Consider the following 23,107-nt stretch of genomic DNA (forward strand, 5'->3'; position numbering starts at 1 on the left):
AAGTGTGTGTATAGCGTTTATGCGTAAGTGTGTATGTAAATGTGTGCGTGTAAGTGTGTGTAAGCGTTTATGTAAGTGTGTTTATATGTGTGCGTGTAAGTGTGTGTGTATGCGTGTAAGTGTGTTTATATGTGTGCGTGTGTGTTTATATGTGTGTGTAAGTGTGTGTGCGCGTGTAAGTGTGTGTGTGTCTATGTGTGTTTAAGTGTGTGTGTATGCGTAAGTGTGCATGTGTGTGAGAATGTAAGTATGTATGCGTGTGCGTGTACATTAATGTACATGAATACATTTGATTAAAACAGATTTAAAGAAACAAATAGAAACTCTTTTCTGTAGAGATTTGTTCCATAACATCAATGTGAAATTGGTCCTCAGCACTTACACGTTTCAGTTTGAGTGTGACTTTGTTGCCGTTGTAAATTAATCTGTTAATAAATCATTAAAGGACACAAGAAACTGGTTAAAAACAACTTTCTTTTAAATTAAAGTAAATCATTCTTGATGCAGTCTTTCAAAACCATTTGAACCACATCTGAACAATTGCTAACACACAATTTTGCAAACTAAGCTGGTTTTATCAAAATACTTAACACAAATCACAAAACCACACACTCAAACAGCAAACTACCTCATATATCCTGCAAAATGAAGCACTGAAACCAAAACTACACATGGCATTATCAAAATCAAACGTTTCCACCAAATGACACACACTTCATTCATATTACCAGACTTTTGTCTAACCAACTACGCACTGTTGGGCATAATGAAAAGCACTCTCATCTTTAGTATGCTTTTCCAGAATACTAAAATAGTACAAATTGTAGAAAATTCTTCCAATTGTTCACATGCAAAGAAATATTTGCAAATACACACACACATGCTGTTGAAACATTCATTTTTTTATTTTTCACCAAACAAGTCAGTGCAACACATGCACAGCAGATATCTTTACAATGGACTGAACAAAAACATGCTCACAAAAAACAGTAAACTGAAAAAGAAAATTGCAGAAAAAATATATAGAAAAAAAAAAAAAGAGGCAAGAAAAATAATGCAGCATCTTGCCGCACAGCTGGGTCTGGCCTCAACGCCTCGTCCACATCACAGGCAATATCTTCCCTTACCAGACATCGAGGGAAGAAGCGCCTTGAGTGCCTTATCCATCCCTGAATCCTGTGGTCTTTTCATAGTGCTTACTTCCTGATTGAAGTGCTAACCATTAGCCATTGAGGTGTTTGGTCAGGTGGCACATGTATTGGCCAATCAGCTCATGTAGTGTCATTTTCAATGGCAGTGTTTTGAAATGGCAAACATGTGACTTTATGTCAGATTGTTGTGTGTTATGCAGAGAACCGTGTGCAGTGCATGTAAAAAGTGCCATTTTGAATTGCAAAATGTGTGTAAAGCAGAAAATGTGTTTAGACTTTTGGAGACTTGAGAAGAGGTGTGTCAGTTTAAATAATTGTGCTATACATGTCATTTTAGTGTGTTAGCAATTGGAATAAACTGCAATAAACATGCAGCAAAATTGTTTTGAGAAAAGCTCTCATGTGAAGGAGATCTAGAGCTTATGATAAGATGGCGATGGTGCTTCTGGAGAGAGCATGTGCTGTTGAGTATGAGGTTGTAGGTTTGTATATGTCATGTTGTCTCAAACCGGGTAAACATTGTAACTGCGGGGGTGCTTGGTGTTGTGACGAAGCAGCTAAAATATCAAAAATTCTGTCAAGCACCGTCATGAACATTTTATTCATTTCCTGGCATTCTTCTCTCTGTGCTTGTATGTGGCGCTCCTCCACATCCATTTGCACTTTGATCCAACCGTAGTGTTTCTTTCTCATGTTGCTGACGAGGTTGCTCAGCCTGCATGAAACCATCATATTGGTCTCTACAAAAGCAACATGCTCTTTAGGTCATCCCTGGTCTTCCTCTTCCGGCTGAATGTTCTGGTGTGGACATCCTGAGCCTGGGTTCTCTGGCAAGTGTCAGCATTTTCATAATCATCTGACAGGATTGAATTTAAAAAAAATCTACCATTTTTACTTCTTCAGAAAGATCGTGATACATCGTGATATACAGTAAACTGTTTATAGTTATCGTGAAATAAAATGAAATTTTGGTCATATCACCCACCCCTAAAAGTTGAGATTAAATAGTGATAAAGTCAGAGTTCTACTTAACTTATTCCTTTACCCCATTTGTGTGCGTGTTGTCTCTGTATCTCACAAGAGGCTGTTTAATGTGACACAGTGTCACTGAGGAACAATACACTTTAAATCCAGCATAGAGCGGTTCAGTGAATGTGGTGTTGAATGTGTGTATGTGTGTGAGTGTGTGTGTGTCAGAGACGCTGTAGAAGGACAGAGTGCCGGCCTTCCAATCCAGATACACTCCTACTCTCTTAGGATATAAGGAGGTAGGTATGTCAGTTTCCTTCTTATTGTGAATGACAGTGAATCTTACACCAGAGTAGAGCAGACTCCAGGACTTTTCATTGGTCCCAAACGTACAGTTACCTCCTTTCCTCTTTATTCCTTTATATGTCACTGACATTTCAGTCCGCCCGTTCCATTCAGCCTCCCAGTAACAGCGTCCAGTCAGACTCTCTCTACACAGAACCTGATAACATTCATCAAATCTCTCTGGATGATCAGGATATGGTTGTATCTCTTCCACAATTGCCACACGTTTCTTCTCCTCAGACAGAATGAGATGAGTGTTTACTGTGTTTGGATCCAGTGTGAGATCACAAGCCCCTGCACACAAGAAGAGAAAATAATGGACATTACAATGAGCATTTCAATGTGTGCGTGTGTGTGTGTGTGTGTGTCTACCTACATTTTTGTGGTCCTTGAGTAATTCTGAACTCTGCACCATGATCCACACTATAAAACAAAGACAAAACACAAGCATTGTGTCACATTTTTAAGTGTTTATTTTCTGTTCATACTGACAAACTGTAACAGTCAACAGGGCTGGACTGGAAGAGAAATGCTTTTTGGGCTGCATAACGCGGCGGCTCATTTTTGCATATCGCGGCCCATTCGGCAGGTTTCGCCTCCCGAACCGCTGGCTCACTTGGTTATCCCGCTGGCAAGTCCGCCCCTGATCGGCCCAAGAGTGTGTCTGCCCACAGGGAAAATGCCTGCTATGACAGATTGCCAGTCCAGGTCTGTCAGTCACCAGCCGGTTACAGAGTTGTGAGATATGGCTGCAGTTTTCATCCACACCAAGAAGGGGCGCTAGCATGCATGAACTCCTTATAAAAGTGGTAGCAGAGTGAGAGAATATATCCTGTGAAGATTGTAAAGCTCAAGGTGTGTTTTACATCTCAAGAGTCATCAAAGTTCATATTGAGAAATTATTGTTTTCAGCTCAACTACAAGTAAGGAACATGTTTGTTTTCTGCTTATGTTTGAAGATTTATGCAATGTTGTCAGTATTGGCAAGTTTGCCGTGAATGAGGAATGTTTGATAGTCTAACACCTGTTTCATGTTGTTTAGATGTTAGCCTAGTTAATGTTTATGAGTAATTGCTTGTATGTTTTGTAGAAGGACTTTTTCTTTGCATCCGGCCAGCTAGGGATTTTTTTTTCAAAGAATCAGAACCAAAATGAGCTTTATTGACAAGTACATACAAGGAATTTGACTTGGTGACAGAAGCGTCCAGTGCACTAAAAATACAACAAGACAGAAATAATAATAAAATAGAATAAAGAATAAAACTAAGTGAAGAGAGTATAAAGATTACTTAAAAAGACACAAAACACAAAATATACATGAATACAAATACAATCTGTTACATTACAGTACAAGGGAATGTAATATGCACAAGAGTTAAGATATGTTAAATATAATTGACTAAACTTGTATTATACTTTGTCAATCTTATATTGCACATAATTATTGCTCAATGGGGCATCTTTAACTGTTCATGAGATTGATGGCCTGAGGGAAAAAGCTGTTCTGGTGCTCAGTGCTCCGTAGCGCTGGCCAGAGGGCAACATTTCAAAGAGTTAGTGGTCTGGGTGATTGGGATCCGGGGTGATTTTTCCAGCCCTTTTTCTCGCTCTGGATATGTACAGTTCTTGAAGGGCGGGAAGGACTAATAATCCGTTCAGCTGTCCGAACTGTCCTTTGTAGTCTTCTGATGTCCAATTTGGTAGCTAAACTAAACCAGACGGTTATTAAAGTTCAGAGGACAGACTCCATGACTGCTGAGTAGAACTGGATTAGTAGCGCCGGTGGTATGTTGAACTTCCTCAACTGGCGAAGGAAGTACAACCTCTGCTGGGCATTTTTCACAGAGTCAATGTGGATCTCCCACTTCAGATCTTGTGAGATGGTAGAGTCCAGGAACCTGAACACTCTTCTGCTGCCACAGTGCTGTTTAGAATGGTGAGGTAGAGGGGTAATGTTGGGGTGTTTCTCCAGAAGTCCACAATAATTTTGAGTGTTTGGTGGCATAGTGGGCTAAAGCACTGCACTGCTAAGCAGAAGGTTGTTGGTTCGATCCCCACAGCCACCACCATTGTGTCCTTGAGCAAGGCACTTAACTCCAGGTTGCTCCAGGGGGATTGTCCCTGTAATAAGGGCACTGTAAGTCGCTTTGGATAAAAGCGTCTGCCAAATGCATAAATGTAATGTAAATGAGTGTGTTTAGCTCCAGGATGTTTTGGTTGCACCAGACAGCCAGTTGTTCAACCTCCCTTTTGTATGCAGACTCATCGGCATCTTGGATGAGGCCGATGACAGTAGTGTCATCTGCAAACTTCAGGAAATTTACAAAGGGATCCTTGGTGGTGCAGTCATTGGTGGACAGGTAGAAGTGTAGTGGGGAGAGCACACATCTCTGGGGGGGTGCCAATGCTGATCGTACAGGTGCTGGAAGTGAATTTGCCCAGTCTCGCTAGCTGCTGCCTGTCCATCAGAAACCTGGTGATCCACTGACAGATACCGGTGGGAACAGAGAGTTGGTTTAATTTAGTCCAGAAAATAGCTGAGATAAATGGTGTTGAAAGCCAAACTGAATTCCACAAAAAGGATCCATGCATATGTCCTTGGTCTGTCTAGATGATGCAGGATATGATGCAATCCCATGTTGACTGCATCATCCACAGACCTGTTTGCTCTAATCAAATTGAAGGGGGTCCAGTGATGTTTCAGGTAAGCCAACACCAGTCTCAAATGACTTCATGACCACAGACATCAGAGCAACGGGTATGTAAATCCTTTTGATCATGGGTTTCTTTGGGATGGGGATGATGGTGGAGCATTTGAAGCAGCAGAAAATTTCACAGTGCTCTAATGATCTATTGAAGATCTGTGTGAAGATGGGGTTAAGCTGGTCAGCACAAGCTTTTAAAAAGATGGATGAAACGCCATCTGGAACTAATGGTTTCTTTTGTCTTCTGATTCCAGAGGACCTGGCACACGTCCTCTTCATAGATCCTAATTGCAGGTCGAGTAGCAGGAGGCAGGAGATGTTGATGTTTGTGTGAAGAGAAGATTGGAGTAAGTGTGGGGTGTGAGACTGGGCTTTTCACATCTACAGTAAAACACATTCAGTTTGTCAGCCAGTTGTTGATTCCCTACAGGGTTGGGGGTGGTGTCTTGTAGTTGGTAATGTCTTTCAGGCCTTTCCACACTGATGCAGGGTCGTTAGTTGAAAACTTGTGTTTCAGCTTCTCGCTTCTCTAAACCACTGTAATCTCCTTTGTCAGTGTGTTTTTGACCTGATTATACAAGATTTTATCCCCACTCCTGTAAGCATCCTCTTTGGCCTGACGAAGCTGCCTTTGAGTTGAGTTTTGCTGTAAACCACAGTTTGTCATTGTTGAATGTTAAATAAGTCATAGTAGGAATGCACATAAACTGATATGATGTCACCGTATTTGTGAGCTCATCCAGATTAGTGTCTGCAGCTTCAAAAACACTCCAATCAGTGCAGTCAAAGCAGGCTTGTAGTTCCAGCTCTGCTTCATTGGTCCATCTCTTAACAGTCCTTACTACAGACTTGGCTTTTTTAAGTTTCTGCCTGTACGTCAGAAGGAGATGAACCAGAAAGTGATCAGAGTGTCCCAAAGCTGCTTTAGGGACAGAGCAATATGCATCCTTTAATGTTGTGTAGCAGTGATCCAGTATATTTTGATTTCTGGTAGGACATGTAATATGCTGCCTGTATTTTGACAGTTCACAGGTGAGATTGGCTCTTTTAAAATTGCAGAGAATGATAATAAGTGGGTATTTTTGTTCCATGTCTGTGATCTTATCCGCCAGCTTTTGAAGTGCTACGCTCGCACACGCTTGTAGAGGAATGTAAACACTCACCTGAATAAACGAGTTAAACTCCCGCGTGAGTAGAAAGGCTTGCAGTTAAGAAAGAGCGAGTTAGGACAGCACATCTTTATCATTGTTACATCTGTACAACAACTTTCATTGATGTAAAAGCATCGTTTTGTTTCAATAAGTTATAACTCTTTTTTCCGCTCTGAACAGCCGGAAGCGCAGCAGATATAATGCGCTGTCTGGAATGGCTTCGCTCAGCCAGGTTTCTGTGAAGCACAAGGCAGCAGAGTTTGAAAAGTCCTTGTTTGTATGGGTGAGAAGTAGTTTGTCTGTTTTGTTAGGAAGAGAGTGGAGATTAACTAGATGAATACTTGGCAGTGCTGTTAGAAAGCCACGCTGTTGGAGCTTGACCAGCGCACCGGCTCAATTCCCTCGCTTGCATCTCTTAAAGTGCTTGAACAACACTGCTGCTCCTACAACTAAAATGTACAGCAAAATGTCAGAATAGTCAAAAACCAGGAAAATATTGTCTGGTATGTGCTGCCGAATGTTCAGTAATTCGTCCCTGGTAAAACTGATTGGAAAACAATTACTAAACACAGGACAAACAAAAGAATTGGAGGTTTCCACACTGAGGCAGCCATTCACGGCACCATCATGCAAGACGTTTGGAAAGCAACCGAAGGAAGAGGACTGTTGTGTGCCTTCCATTTGTGAGTAATATATCAGCCATCCTCTTAAGACATTTCATTCTTGAGATTACTTTTCATCAACCTCTACAGTCTAAACTACTTTTACTTGGATTAGACTGACAACTCATTCCGAATAGTTTTTGGACACTGATTGCTCTCTTACATGGACTCATTTACTGTGATTTACTTTATTTTGTGTTACATTTGATGTTTAATTTTTTGTGGGGTTTCTGAGATTTATCTTTTTTTACATAAAAGGAAATCTGTTAATCTGCCATACTCTGCTACTGGTATTATTCACTTTTAAAAGGAAACAAAAGTGTTGTAGGTCCCACTTTATTTATTATAACTGCTTTTAGGTACATACTTTACCTGAACAGTTCTAACACATATATATACACACACACACACAGGATGATTTGTAACGCTCAACCTACTTGAGCTTATCCATTGTGCAGTTTGGATCATCTAGTCTCTCAGTGAGCAGTTTGACCCCTGATTCTCCTGGGTGATTGTAGCTCAGATCCAGCTCTTTCAGGTGTGAATTGTTTGACAGTAGAGCTGAAGCCAAATAACAACAGCCGACCTCTGTCACCATACAGCCAGATAATCTACAAATATATCAACATTCAAGGTGAAGAAGCAGGGGCTCAGTTTACATTTCAATGTACTTTACAACTGTCCTAAAATAACTTCAGACATGACAAAAATGCCTCATGAATCAGTCTTTTAAACACAAACACTAATAAAATCGTAAAGGAAGTGCCAGTTACAGGGTGAAGAGAAAAAAGTAAATGCATGTTACATCTCTTATTTCTCTAGTGTTCCATCTGACCTATACAAGTATTGTCTCTGCCTTGTGATTGTCCATTTTAATAAGTGTGTAATAGTATAAATTATTATATAATATAAGTACTATAATATTAACAATTAAAATGTTTTTAAATATATCATATTATCTGTCTTTAATATAAATAGTCACTGTTTTTACTACACAGCAGGCTTATATCATTCATCTTTGTGTCATTATGTCATGTCCGTAAACACAGGAAAGACGAACCGGCTGTCACGTGTTCAAACAGGAGAAACTATGCTGTTCAGTCAGTCACACTTACACAGTTCAGGACAGCATCGCTGCAGTCTGGATGGATGTATAGCTGTTATCCATTTGGCAAAGTTGTTTACCTGCTATAATACTTGGACATGTTTTCTGGTAGGGTTTTTGAAGCTTATATTGGCTGTCATGCTTGTTTGAAACGAACATTCCTCGTGTGTTAACCAATCACGATGTATCTACATTGTCGGGCGAGCTTTGTGAAATTGTTTGCTACAGTTTACTAATTTGTATGCATGACTTCTGAAATTGACTTCTTGTAATTACCATATTCCATTTTTAAGCATATTTCATGTTTAATAAAGTATTTTATCCCTATCATTGTTGAATCCTTATTTTATGTTTTTAGTTTACTGTGTTATTGTGTGCATTGCATAGACATACTACATTGCATAGTATTAATGTTCACTTGCATTATCAACTGAGGCTGTATAATATAATATATAAAAAAAGTCTTCCATTGAACTCACACCAGCCAAATCATGAGTTTCATCTCTTATATTGCTAAATGTAGTACAATACAAACATTAATAGTAGATAAAACACTTAATAATTTTAAAATATACTTGTAACTGGTGATTGAGGAGAGTACCCTGTTCTTTATTTGTAAAAGCGATTTGAGTGTAGTGTCAGAAAAGGTAATATAATGTAAAATTAATTAATTCAAAATTTGTAAAATATGTGTTTTTTTATTTTTTATCTTCGTCAAAGAAATTAATAGAATAACAGAATATCAACATGAAAAAAGCATGTTATGACTCTTTTATCATGACTGGGAGACATTCAGAGCCAGAGGTGTTGTCCAGGTAAGCTCAAATCATGAGATTCATCTGCCAGATGAGCAGTCTTGTATAAAGTGTTCTTCCACAAATTGCTTGGAATATTAAGTTTCAACCACAGATGTCACTACAGAGCACAATGTTACGTAGTGCAGCTTTAAACATTTTGCACAACAATTAGAAGACCTTTTAAAGTTATGTAATAGTTGGGAATGTAGAACACTACAGCTGCTGTGTGTGGTTATTTCATAAAGGCCAGATAATAACTCTTAAATACCTCAGTATCTCCACTTGACAGTTTGTACTCTTCAGTGCATCAGAGATGTGCTTCACTCCAGAATCCTGCAGGTCATTGTTACTCAGGTCCAGATATCTCAGAGGAGAGTTTGATGATTGTATAGTTGACGACACGAGTTCACAGTGCTGATCAGTGAGATTACAGCCTGATAATCTAAAGAACACAAAGAATACATTCACTTCCATTCTAAATATGCAGTAGGACGTTTGGTCTCTGTTCTAAATCTATCTCACATTACACAGCATTGTATACCCACAGAATATTGTTAACAATTTATATTTTATAGTAAGACTGGGATTATATTAAGTGTATTAATATGATTAGGAATGGTCTCAGTAGGATTTATTTCCTGGGTTTAAATAGTTTTACTCATTGTTGAACCCTTTTGTAACCCAATTGTTCTCCCATTGTTAAACTGTTAAGTGTATTAGAGCTGCACGATTTGGGGAAAATGTCATATTGCGATTATTGAGGCTAATATTGCGATTACGATATAATAAACAAATGGTTTCATGAGTCAACTTGCTTAGTTATCAACGAAAATTTACAAATAGATTACCGATAATGCTGAAATGTGTATTTCTCAACTCAAACATACAAACTAGCAACAACAACAATAAATGCAGTGTTTTCAAAGTAAAATAATATTTTTATAAAATTAAATAATAACATCTTTGCATTACGGCAAACTTGTTATTTTCTCAATATTACACCTAAATAAAATAGAACAAATAATACAAATTTTCATGAAAATAAGATAGTCCAAACAAACTGGGACATTTAAGCAGGATGTAACATGTGCTTTGTATAAACTCTTTTGAAAAGGAAACTGGATATAAAAGTGTGGTTCACTCAAACCACTAAAACTGTTGTTATTGTTTTTTTGTTTTTTTTAATGACCAACTGGTATTTCCAAATTCTCTTTCTAAAAAGTTCTACTTATCTCTGGTATCTCTTGTCCAGTGTGTGGATCATTTTCTGAAATCTCACTTTTCTACTTTTCTCTGTGCTGTTTCAGGTGCTGATATAAATTGGTTGTGTTGCCACGTGATGTAGCGACTTTAATTTTTGCACCGTACCTCTCTCTGCTCAGTGTCAGTTATCTTAAAGCCAAAATATCGCCATATAACCAGGGTTTTTCCTGGCTCAAAATGAGGCAGAGGTGGTACCATACTGATCACAAAAGTGATGTTAAAAACACGTAAACGTTGGCTTTACATTAATACACTCCTAATGACCTGGCAACTGTTATTGTATATGAAACGAACATTCCTCGTGTGTTAACCTATATTATTGTAACTTTAGAGTTATTTTTCACACAAGATTGATCTTATGATGACGTTGCGAGCTGCTGACAGCGGGGGTGAGAGACGAGCGTCTCTGTGTTAACGTGCGCATCAGCCAGCAGCTGATCTCGACTCCCGCTCAGATTGGGTCTCTTCCGTGACTGGTTGAAGCAGCTCTGACCGCAGAGAATGACAGTTTTGGAGTTTGTGCTTATTTACATGGCACGCTCCCGTATTATTTGAAGCTTAATTAAGGATGAAATAAAGATATCGCCATGCTGTGATCTGTGTTTCTATCAGATACTCGAGCTGCAGCGTGTCATCATTATAGACTGGTCATCTTTTTATTTAGCGGTGTAGAAAATGGGCAAACAGCTCTCAGAGAGAATGGGCTGTCACGTCCACACACGCACTTATTTATTCAATAAAATTGCAGCGTTTTGCCGTCATATAATCGCACGGGCTCACATCGAGATTGCAATATGATTAATCGTGCAGCACTAAAGTGTACAGATGGCTCCTCATTACTGTGGTTTAGTCAACATAGTTAGAAAAAAATTCAAATTCCTATAGTATTTATGATAAATAATTAAATAAACATTTAGAAATGGTTGTTATGGCTGCAACTAACTTTAATTTTCATAATTGACATATAATGATTACTAGAACGATTAAAAGATTATTCAGGTGATTATTGCAAAGAATGATCATCACTTCTTACCTCAAAATTCAGCTTGTGCCTTAAGAGGTTGTATAAAACTTATTAATTTAAACTTGTGTTTACTAACAATAGAGAAAAGAGGATAATTTAATACAAAAGTTTTATTACCTTCACTGAATCACAGAAAAAAATATACTTAAAGGGTTTTTGTGAGGTATTAATTGAATTTGCCACTATAAATATCTATAGATATATTTATTTCTGTCTGTCTAGGTCAACATACATCCTCTGCTGCTCTTCTCTCCTGTGGTGTACCACAAGGCTGCATCCTGGCTCCTGTGCTTTTCTGGCTATATATGCTTCCTATGGGTTCAATCTTCAACAAACATGGTGTCACTATCCACTGTTATCTAGATGATACCCAAATCTATTTACCTCTAAAGCGCAATGAAAAACATGCCCATGAGCCATTCCTTGCCTGTTTAAAAGAAATGAAAGATTGGCTGACCCACATTTTTTAATGTTAAACGAAAATAAAACAGAAGTTATTTTACTCGGCTCAAACAACCTTAATCATTCGTACGAAATCTTCGAGTTAGGTACTTTTGAGCCTTTTAATACATCATGTGCTAATACAAACTTAAATTTGAACAAATGCCATGGTTAAGTCAGGTTTCAAACCTTTTGTCTCTATGAGAAAACTGGAAAAGTAATTCATGCATTCATCTCGTTCAGACTACTGCAATTCCCTTTACATTAGAATCAATCAATCTGCCCTCAAACGTCTTCAATCGGTCACAAATGCTGAAGCCAGATTCTTAATGAACAGACGCAAGTATGAGCACAACACCCCAATTTTAATCTCACTACTTAATCTCAGAAATGAGGTGGTCCTGCGTGGGATGCTGAAAGTCACTCAAAAAACAGTAAGATTCAGCACAACAGTCAAAGATGTCCATTCAGCACATTTACAGTACATACAAATACAACAGATGCACACAAAAACATTGTGTGAACAGCCCTTAACTTGTCCTATACTTGAAAAACCGACCCTAACTCGTCTAGTTTGGGTTGGGTTGAAGACCTCTATTACACATGTAGAATTGAGAGATTATTTAATATGAATCTGTATCATTGTAGCAGGTGCGATATCTGTTGTGTGGGCTCACAAAAGCAGACACCGATTAGAAAATTTTTACCTGCAAACTGTGTTGCACGTCAATAATCACTTGTGGTAATACAAACAATCTGTTTTACCACCTCAAAATGAAGCACGCTAAAGAATATTATGAAAGCCAAAAGATGTGCTCCACATTAATTCTGTTACTGTTTAAAAATATATTTGAAATGTATTTTTTGCAAGACGTGTTATTTACCTCAGTATCTCCAGTTGACAGTTTGCACTCTTCAGTGCATCAGAGATGAGCCTCACTCTTGAATCCTGCAGGTCATTGTTACTCAGATCCAGCTCTCTCAGAGGAGAGTTTGATGATTGTAGAGCAGATGCAATACTTTTACAGCACTGATCAGTAAGTTTACAGTTTACCATTCTAAAAAAGGGAGCAGATACAGAAATAAAACAAAGATGAGTGACTTTTTTGAGGTTATAATGTTGCCACATTTTGTCCAGTATATGAAACTTAAAACATTTGTACATTTAACAGATTATTTATTACAATTTATCCAAAGCAAACTACTGTACTATTCCATTTAATGGGCCTCATTCATGAAACATGAGCAGAACAAAGAAGAAAAAAGCCTTAAGCGTAACATACTTTTTCCAATTCATGAAAGTTTTCACATTTAAAAAATGTTAGTTGGTACAAACATAATTTACACCTGCTCTTAAACATGTAAAACATGCATAAGACATCCAAACGCTTTTTGTTCTTTAAGGAAAAACTGCCATGACTACATTTTGACAAATTAAACTAATTTAAAAATGTCCTAATATTAAGTCAAATTCATCTTAAAATGTACATAAATAACCATATACATCATTAAAAACATTTAGCTGATGTTTGCATTTATTTCTTCTTATTTTCTCTCAACTCTGCTTCATTCATTTTATAGTTTTCCAGCAGAAGTGCTTAGCATGGGGCAAACACTCATGGAAAGATGTGGTTTATTTGATTTTCTCAAAGAAATTAAATAAAAATAATAATAATTTGATGCCCTCTAATGTATTGTTGGAACATTTCTTCATTTAATATGAGCTCTATAATTCAGGGTTCATAATTCAGTAGTCATTAATAAATCACTTTCAGTTAATAATGCATGGTCTATGTTAATGCTGTTAAAATGAACATTAAATAAGCATGTCGTGGGCAAGTGCATTCACAATATAACAGAAAAAATAGAAAAAGCCCAACACACGGACACACTTTTATTAGCTTACAGCATTTTGTTCAGAGACCTTCTTCAGGCATTCTGTTAATATCTCAAGATTCTTCCAGCTGCAATTGAAGAATGTCACTTCCATCATAATTTACCCATGAAGTTTCACCAACTGGATCAAGATTGCAGCTTCAATTGCAGCTGGAAGAATGGATCCAGTTGGATCGAGATAATGGGTCGACTGGATCAAGACAATGGATCAACTGGATCAAGATTGCAGCTTCAAATGCAACTGGAAGAATCGATCCAGTTGGATCGAGATAATGGGTCGACTGGATCAAGACAATGGATCAACTGAATCAAGACAATGGATCAACTGGATCAAGATTGCAGCTTCAAATGCAACTGGAAGAATGGATCCAGTTGGATCGACTGGATCAAGATAATGGATCAGCTGGATCAAGACAATGGATCGACTGGATCAAGATTGCAGCTTCAATTGCAACTGGAAGAATGGATCCAGTTGGATCGAGACAATGGATCGACTGGATCGAGACAATGGATGGACTGGAACAAGACAATGGATGGACTGGAACAAGATAATGGATTGACTGGATCATGATAATGTTACTGGTGGTGGACAAGTCCTTGAACAGAATGTTTTTTACACTATAGTTTCTTTATAGACCACTTCACAAAGGAACCAGCCAGAACATGTGATGACAGTAAGTTCCTCACTTTTTTTTGTGACCACACCAGCATCTCAACATTATGAGATTTTAATGCACTTTATTTTAAAACCATTTAATTACTGTTCTACATATCCATATTCTCATTTACTAGCGAGTCTAATGCCTTTCTTTTAGGGCAATTTCATGGGCATGGATGATGATAATTGTGAATGAACATGCACACGCCCCTATTCACAAATTTTTGGAATTCACTAACATGCACACATTTTACTAACAAATCTGTGTGGTTCAAAGCATTGTGAATCTGGAGGAAAATTTTCTGGAAGGTCCATTTTTCGTGCATGTACTCAGAGTTTTCAAAGGGGTGGCGAAGCAGGGACAAGTGATCAATCTGTGGTGGCACAGAAATGTTCGGGCAGCATTTTTATATCGTCGGACTGTATGTGTTTGTGGGGGGGGGGGTGTTGAGTGGATAAAATAACACCCGGGACAGAGAAGTGCGGCGACCTTGGTGTGCGCACATGTTAAGTTTGTACATTTGTACAGAGATGATTTCACCTCTAAAGAACTAAATTGTTCCAAAAAATGACCAAATAAATCATTTGGTCATTTTTTGGCACAATTTAGTTCCTAGCTCTGCCACTGAATGTACTCCTATATTTAAGAAAGTTACATGAATGAAGCCCAATATACGACTTGCTACTTGTCACTAACACAACCTACTGTAGATCAAAACTTCTCTAAAATTCAATAATAGTGGTTAAATGTTATTTACACTCACAGAGCTTTTCTGCAGTTCCTCACAGCTGGTACAAGTCTCTGAAAACAATTTCTTGTTTTTACTTGTATTTCTTTAAGGTTTAACTCCTCTAGTACCTCCTCTGACATCAGGATCACGTCGGCCAAAGTTGAACTTTGTACAAGAGAAAGATGTTTCTTTGTTTTAGAATTTAAAGATGCCTTCATTTCTTCAACAACAGAATTATCTTTCATTTCAATCAAGCATTGTGAGAGATTCATCCATCGTTCTGGACTGACATTTTGTTTTTGACCTCGTTTGAGGTTTTTGATTATATCCTTCCTCAAACTTGGATAGTTCTCGGTGTGTATCAGTAGATCCTGTAAGAGTCTTTGATTGGACTCCAGTGTGATGCCATGAAGGAAACGAAGGAAAAGATCCAGATGTCCAGTTTTACTCGCCAAGGCTTTACTCATTGCCCCCTTCAGAATCGTACACAACGAAACATCCTTACAGAAAATTTTAGATCTTCCTCTCAGAAACATGTTCAGCACCTCACAGTTCTTGTGTAAAAAGCAGAACAACACATAAAATGCTGCAAAAAACTCCTGAAAGCTCAGATGAATGAAGCTGTAGACTTTCCTCTGATGAATCACAGATTCCTCCTTAAAGATCTCAGTGCAGATCCCAGAATACACCGAGGCGTCAGTGACGTCTATGTCGCTCTCAATCAGGTCCTCCTCATAGAACATGACATTGCCCTTCATCAGCTGTTTGAAAGCCAGTTCAGCAAGTTTCACAATCACTTCTCTGTTGGACTGCAGGATTTTCTCTTCATACTTCTGATTCCTCACATTGATCTGAATGAGCAGGAAGTGGATGTACATTTCAGTCAGAGTTTGGGGGATTACTACACTGTCATCTTGTTTCAGGATGTTTTGAAGCACAGTGGATGAGATCCAGCAGAAGACTGGTATGTGGCACATGATGTGGAGGCTTCTTGCTCTTCTAATGTTTGAGATGATTCTGCTGGCTTGATGCTCATCACTGATTCTCTTCCTGAAATATTCCTCCTTCTGAGGGTCATTGAATCCCTGGATTTCGGTCACACGGTTGATGTATTCTGAGGGGATCTGATTGGCTGCTGCTGGTCTGGAGGTGACCCAGATGAGAGTGGAGGGAAGCAGATCTCCTTTGATGAGGTTTGACATCAACACACCCACTGATGAAGTCTCGGACACATCAGAAACTTTCTCACTGTCTGAAAACTTCAGAGGAATTCTGCTTTCATCCAGACCGTCAAAAATGAACACAACTTTACACTCATCATAGATCTTTGAGTCCAGATCATGAAGGTCAGGATGAAAGTCCAGCAGAAGTTTGTGAAGACTGTACTGCACATCTTTAATTAAGTTCAGCTCTCGAAACGGAAGCACAAACATGAAATCAACATCCCGATTGGCTTTTCCCTCGGCCCAGTCCACAATGAACTTCTGCACAGAGACTGTTTTTCCAATTCCAGCGATGCCTTTAGTGAGAACAGTCTTGATGTTTTCTCTTCTCTTCTCCTCACATCCTGGTTCAGTTAAAGGTTTAAAGATGTCATTGCAATAGATTGGAGTGTCTTGGAGTGTCCTGTAACTTTTCTCCATCTGTAAAACCTCATGTTCTTCATTCACTCCTTCACTCTCTTCCTCGATGATGTAGAGCTCTGTGTAAATCCTGTTCAGGAGGGTTTGATTCTCTTGTAGTTTGAGTCCCTCAAATAAACTCTCATACTTGTTCTTCATGATGGTTTTGTGAGTGTCTTTGACTCTCTGTAGGACATCGTCCACTGCTTCTCTCTGGCTGGACGTCCAAGCTCTGATCAGTTCAGCTCTTTCCCCACTGCAGAGATATTAAGAAGAACAGAAAAACAAAAAAAATGGAGATAGAAATGGAATAGACCCTCAAGGTTTTATTTTAGGACTGATATTATTTCCAACATTTTGCAGATTATGATGCATTGTAGTACTGTGTAAGAGTAATGTGAGTAATGTAAGAGCCATGTCACTGGTCCAATGGCGGTTTCCAGTGGATTGTTTACACGTGTTCATCTTTTCAGGTGAGTGTTGTTGTAGCGTCTTAAATTTTTTATTTAGTTAAGACCGAATTTAGATTGTGATTGTAATTAGAATCTCAAAGAATGTTAAATAATATCTCGATTTGGAAGCTTGATTATTCTAGTAAATTCTATATATTTTAGTATTTTTCTATCCCCTTTTCTCCCAATTTTGAATGCCCAATTTCCACTACTTAGTAGGTCTGTGTGGTGGCGTGTTTACTCCCCTCAATCCGGGTGGTGGAGAACGAGTCTCAGTTGCCTCCGCTTCTGAGACCGTCAATCCGCGCATCTGATCACGTGACTCGTTGTGCATGACACCGCGGAGACTCACAGCATGTGGAGGCTCATGCTACTTTCCACGATCCACACACAACTCACCACACGCCCCATTGAGAGAACCACTAATCACCACCACGAGGAGGTTACCCCACGTAACTCTACCCTCCTTAGCAACCGGGACAATTTGGTTGCTTAGGAGACCTGGCTGGAGTCACTGAGCATGCCCTGGATTCCAACTCGTGACTCTAGGGGTGGTAGTCAGCATCAATACTTGCAGAATGTTGATATAAACCTAAAATTAGACAACCTGACGGATACACAACGCACAGAAAGAAAACACCTGTACAGTCCAGAAATTAGACATTTAAATGCCAACTTCGAGATGAACAGATTTGATAATAATAGCCATCGTGATTTTGCTTCTTTCCAGTGCAGACCATTTACCATCTTTACCGCTGAACACTTTATTCTGTCCAACTGATATACATCGCCGCATCGCCACACCCTAACAGCAACTAATGATTATTTTAATAATAGACTAATCTAACGATTATTACAATGATTAATCAAGTACTCGGGCGATCATTGCAATGATTAATCATTGGCTCTTAACCGACAATTCAGCTTGTCAAATTCAACTCACTAAAACAAACTCCTCTTAATAGAGCTGCGTATGATGTTTGAGTGTTTAATGCACAGTCTATATAAAATGGAAATTAAATTTAGTTTCTCATGTAATCTCTTTGTGCATTCAGTTTTATAGACTTTCAAATAAATGAATGGTCTTTATATCATCCCACACCAATTTAAACACCCATTTCAAGTTTTTACTCACACAAGGTCAGAGGTCACTGGTCCATCACTGAGATCAGGGGGATTTAACAACATGGAGTTGTTACTCTTTATAGACACATGGCTGAATATTGAAGATGCTGGTCTCTTTTTCCCCCTGCTGGAGATACAGAGAAAGTGCATAATTCAGCGAATTGTCAGTCCAGTCTTCTTTTGGGACAATGTATGTCTGCCAATGTCATCCCATCTGGGTTTATTCTGTGATGATAACTGACTGACTGAACCATGCAACAACTTCTTTTTTAAGATTTTAAGATGTTTAATCACTGTTAGAGCAAATCACAGATTAGTACTAAAGTCCTTATTGGTGCATCCCGCCTTACGACTGTTGTTTCAGGAAACCGTTTATTAATGATGCATTTAAAGGAACACTGTCACAACACTGATGCATTGATTTATTACTAAACTGTACAAGTAAAATGATGACAATTCACTTTATTTATTGTCTCTGTGTGCTTACTGTGTTACTGACTCTCACATCAATCATCCCACAATTAAAACAACCACTACATGCGTATACTCACTCAGGGTCAAAGGTCATTGCTCCCCTACTGAGATTAGGAGGAATAAACATGGAGTTGCTACTCTTCATAGAGACACCGCTGGGATCTGGAGATGTTGCTCTTTTTCTCTTGCTTCTGACGATACTGAGAAAATATGTTGAAATAATTCACATTATATATCTTTTGCCCTGTCTACTGAACAATTTGGGTTAGTGTTTCACCAGTCTCTCATCCCTTTAAATGAATAATTCACCCCAAAATGAAAGCTCGGTCATTATTTACTCACAGGTTGTACATCAGTAACATCAAACCTAATTTGTTTTGGCTGCTGTAAACTGAAGTTGATCAATGATTTGATTTGAGGGAATAACAACCTAAATTTTGTGCACAAAGTGATCATTTGGCCACTATTCACTTTCAATAAATGGCAAAAAGCTGCATGAATATTTTAACAAATTTGTCCCTTTGTGCTCCACTGAAGAAAGTCATACCGTTCATTCACAGCTGTTAGTCTTGATTAAGATTTACAGTGAATAATAACTTACATTTTTTATCCATACACACAAAGCTAATGTATGGGATCAAAAGACTGGGAATATAGTGCATTAGTTATATAGACTACTTTAATGGTGCTTTTATGTCATTTTTAGAGCTTGAGAGAAACTCCTGATGACTGTATGATTTCACTGAATGGAAAGGAGCAGCTTAGACATTCTGTAAAGTATCTAATTGTGTGTTCCATGGAATAAGGAGACTCATGCTGCATTCACGGCATGTCGTAAAACCCGTAATTACAACTTGTAAACTCGGAAACACTCAATGGCGGCGGCTTAAGCGGTAGTAGTTAAGAAGTTATCTTGTTATATTCTGTGTAATATTATAAATGACTATTATTAATGTCTTAATAATGCAAGAAAATAAACAAAAGACATACAATACAGTTTAATGTGGATAGCACAGAGTTGGATAACCATCTAATGTTTAATGTCCTGCTAAATAAATGATACATTTATTAATAAGGCATTTGCATAATGACTGTTACTTGTTGTATTGCCATAGAAACGCATAATTCCGAGTTCCCACGGCTTGAACATCTCTGAATGGAATTTCTAAGTTGCCAACACGTAATTACGGTAATTACGACAAGCCGTGAACGCAGCTTCATTTGAGAGGGAGCAGGTGACAAATTAATTTTCATTTTTTAGGTGAACTATTAATTTAACGGTACTCTAATAGATGAGAAGAGTGCAAAAATAAACCTTTTGTTTTACTGTATCACATTCAATATTGCTTCATTGTAGTTTGCAGAAGTTCAGTCACCCTCTACGTTCGTATACTCACTCAGGGTCAAAGGTCATTGCTCCATCACTGAGATTAGGAGGAATAAACATGGAGTTGTTGCTCTTCATAGAGACACCGCTGGGATCTGGAGATGTTGCTCTCTGATTGTGAACATCTCCCTCCTTTCTCTCCTCATTAAGATTCATTTTCGAGGTAATACTCTGTAAAATATCTCAAAATAATTACAGGCCTGCACATGGAAGACCAAATGGACACAAAATAAATTCATAAAACAAATAGACACACATATTAAATGTCCTAATTTAAGTAATCTCACATAGGCCAGTTCTAAGTAACAATATTATATATTTTCAAAGAACACACAGGGTCAGTTTTTAACCCTTGTGTGACCTTCGGGACATTTTAGTCTTTGTCGTTTAGTTTTTTTTTATCATTTTGGCTGTGTTAATGCCAATGGCATAAACTTTGTTAAAAGGTGTGTATTAAAACTGCAATATTTGATCCCAGTGCCATTAAAGCATGAAATCTATGATATTCTGCTTTCATTCCTGAGTCCTGGCAGATGGCACAATTTTTCTCATGTTTCTCAATACAAGCTTTTCCACTATTCTCTGTTTGCTGTATTATAGAGACCTGCAGGACAACTGAATACATGATGCAGATACAAGTGTGAGTGTGTTGGTTTGGATGTCAGAGTGTGTTTTGGATGTGTGTGTATTGAGAAGTGTGAGTGTGTGCGTGAGAGTTTGAGTGTGTGTGTGAGTTTGAGTGTGTGCGTGTGAGAGTTTGAGTGTGCCTGTGTGTGTGCGTGTTTGAGTGTGTGAGTTTGAGTGTGTATGTGTGAGTTTGAGTGTGCGAGTTTGGGTGTGCGTGTGAGAGTTTGAGTGTGTGTGTGAGTTTGAGTGTGTGTGTGTGTGTGTATGTGTGAGTGTTTGAGTGTGTGTGTGTGTCTGAGCAGTACCGCCGCTCCCTATAAGCAGAATACACAGTCTGCGTAGTGCACCAACATCCTAGGGGGGCACCATCTTACCATGTGGTTTTTTTTTTTGGGAACACTTACAGCCCAATTCTATTAAATTATTGTTTAGTTTTACTTTTGCAAAAATGCCGGAAAAATCCCCTGTATTAAATTAAATAAATTACCAATCAAAAAAAGAATTAAATAAAAAAAAAATGAATTACTAAACGAAAAACAATATATATATATATATATATATATATATATATATATATTTAGACCTATAAATGCCCTTTCTTTTCTCAAACTTAAATTAGCCATACCCTGTTCTGTAGATGAATAAAGTCGTCTGAATGTCATTCTCAGAATGTTCTAGGCTTTTCTAAAGAATATTAACTATCAGAACTATTTGTCCAATGAGTTCACCTTCAGAAAACCAGCTTTTGAACATTTTAGACATTTAAATATTTGAACTCTAACCATCTTTACCTCAGATCGCATTTACTGCTTCAGAAAATGTAAATTTGTATTATGAAGCTAAAATACATTTTAGATGATAATCAAGTTCAGTTGGTGGTTAAACATCGCTGGAGAAATATGCAGGACATGATGCAGTTGTCATGGTGATGCTTTAGATTAGATTATTGTTTAAAATATTGAATATCAGGAATGCATGTATGAATCATATATGTAAACACTGATATTATACCACATCAATGTTTCTTTAATAGTTGTGCACACATCATGACATCGATGGATACTCCTGATACTAAGACTGAAAGTTCCCGCCAATACTTTTGCCCCGCAGGTTGCAGCTTGAACAGTAACGTGACGATTCACTTCCGGGTCGGAACCGGTGCCAACCTGCGATATGTCCAACATCAGAACCAATATTACAGTCCTATCAGAAGGACAACTGATCCTAGATTGCAATTCCTACTCTTCTGATTGCTTTTATTTGTTAATTAAACTGATAATAAACTTAAATGAACTGTCTCAATCTCCCCATTTTTCCCAAACATCAGAGGAAAAGAATTAGGGACATCTGGGAAGCGAATTAGCGATAAACACACATTTCTGAATGGAAACGGCTTTATTTTTGCGCTGAACCAAAACTTGGTGTTTTTTTTTAGGCATGACGTCATCACTCACGCCATTTTTATCCATAACAGGCCAATTGAATGGAAACGGGCAGAAGGCGCCAAATGTCGGAATTTTATTTTCCGCATTTTCACTTTGTCGATAACAAAACAGCACGAAAGGTGGATTGAAACTAGCCTACACAGACCGAAGGATATCTCATAAATGTGCCACTTACCGAAAATAGTCTTGTCAAAAAGTAACCGTTAAAAAAAATTATCGGCTGTAACGGTCGAGTTTGAATTTGAAGCCACGCTCTGTGAAGAACTAAATACTATAACTATCTGATAACTAATGTCCTAACGTATAAATGGAACAGTTTAATGATTTTAAGACATTTAATTTAGTATTATTGCCAACTTACCGTGAGATGTGTCGATATTTCAGTACTTTTATTCCTTCTTTCTTAAGCCATCTCGAGATTCTATCGGTTTCGTTTCTGAAGTGAGGAGAACAGTGAACTGCGCATGCTCAGGTGCGAGTGCACGTGACTCCTCGTGCAGGTGAGTCCTATAGAAGTCAAGTCATTTGTATTTGTATGGCGCTTTTCACAACACACATGGTTCCAAAGCAGCTTTACAGACGATCAGGTATTAACCGAAAATGAAACTGTAATATCCATAATGTCTAACACTGATCAATGTGTAGTTTGATTAAATATGATTGTAAATTGTGTATACAAATAATTAATTCATTAATTAATAATAATTGTGTAATAACCCCACTGGCTAACATCATGAATATAAGGACAATATTAGTATTTATGTGCAGAACATGTTTTAATATCTGTAAATTAAGTAAGAGTTAAGGGTCAGTGTTTAAACAAAGATTGTGTATGAACTGTAAGATTAATGAATAATGTCTTTGAAGTTCATCTGGATTAACTGCAGAAGTTCACATAGATGCAATTGTCCTTTGTTAGTTAGCTGATGAAGGGATTTTTTGGCAATTAATTGATAGTCAATGTGTGACGCTCTTGTTCTACCCACTCCGTACGGGACTCGAACCTAGGTCTCCGGTGTGGGAGGCGGGTGCTCTAACAAGGAGGCTAAAGGCTACAGCCCTTAGCATCAGTCGCTA

General features: G+C 38.1%; 1 protein-coding gene across 1 annotated transcript; it reads right to left on the reverse strand.

Annotated features, from left to right (window-relative positions):
- Nucleotides 1–548: 548 nt before the first annotated feature.
- LOC127630199 (NACHT, LRR and PYD domains-containing protein 3-like) lies at nt 549–22,464 on the reverse strand. The gene is made up of 10 exons (XM_052107674.1): nt 22,392–22,464; nt 19,969–20,129; nt 18,649–18,771; nt 18,108–18,224; nt 14,932–16,776; nt 12,498–12,671; nt 9,154–9,327; nt 7,421–7,594; nt 2,842–2,888; nt 549–2,759 (listed from the first exon to the last, which is right to left on the reverse strand). The coding sequence occupies exons 2-10, from the start codon at nt 20,112–20,114 to the stop codon at nt 2,185–2,187; spliced, it is 3,375 nt and encodes a 1,124-aa protein (XP_051963634.1). The 5' UTR covers nt 20,115–20,129; nt 22,392–22,464; the 3' UTR covers nt 549–2,184.
- Nucleotides 22,465–23,107: the final 643 nt, after the last annotated feature.

Source organism: Xyrauchen texanus, chromosome 36 (genome assembly GCF_025860055.1).
Source record: "Xyrauchen texanus isolate HMW12.3.18 chromosome 36, RBS_HiC_50CHRs, whole genome shotgun sequence".
In the NCBI taxonomy this organism is placed as follows: domain Eukaryota; kingdom Metazoa; phylum Chordata; class Actinopteri; order Cypriniformes; family Catostomidae; genus Xyrauchen; species Xyrauchen texanus.

Bases quoted from the DNA above. Each gene is read 5' to 3' on its own strand.
- LOC127630199 (XM_052107674.1), bottom strand. From the start codon at position 20,114: ATGAATCTTAATGAGGAGAGAAAGGAGGGAGATGTTCACAATCAGAGA. The intron at 18,225-18,648 runs GTGAGTATACGC...CTGTATCTCCAG, and splicing joins GCAATGACCTTTGACCCTGA to CAGGGGGAAAAAGAGACCAG. The intron at 16,777-18,107 runs GTGAGTAAAAAC...ATATCTCTGCAG, and splicing joins CCAGTGACCTCTGACCTTGT to TGGGGAAAGAGCTGAACTGA.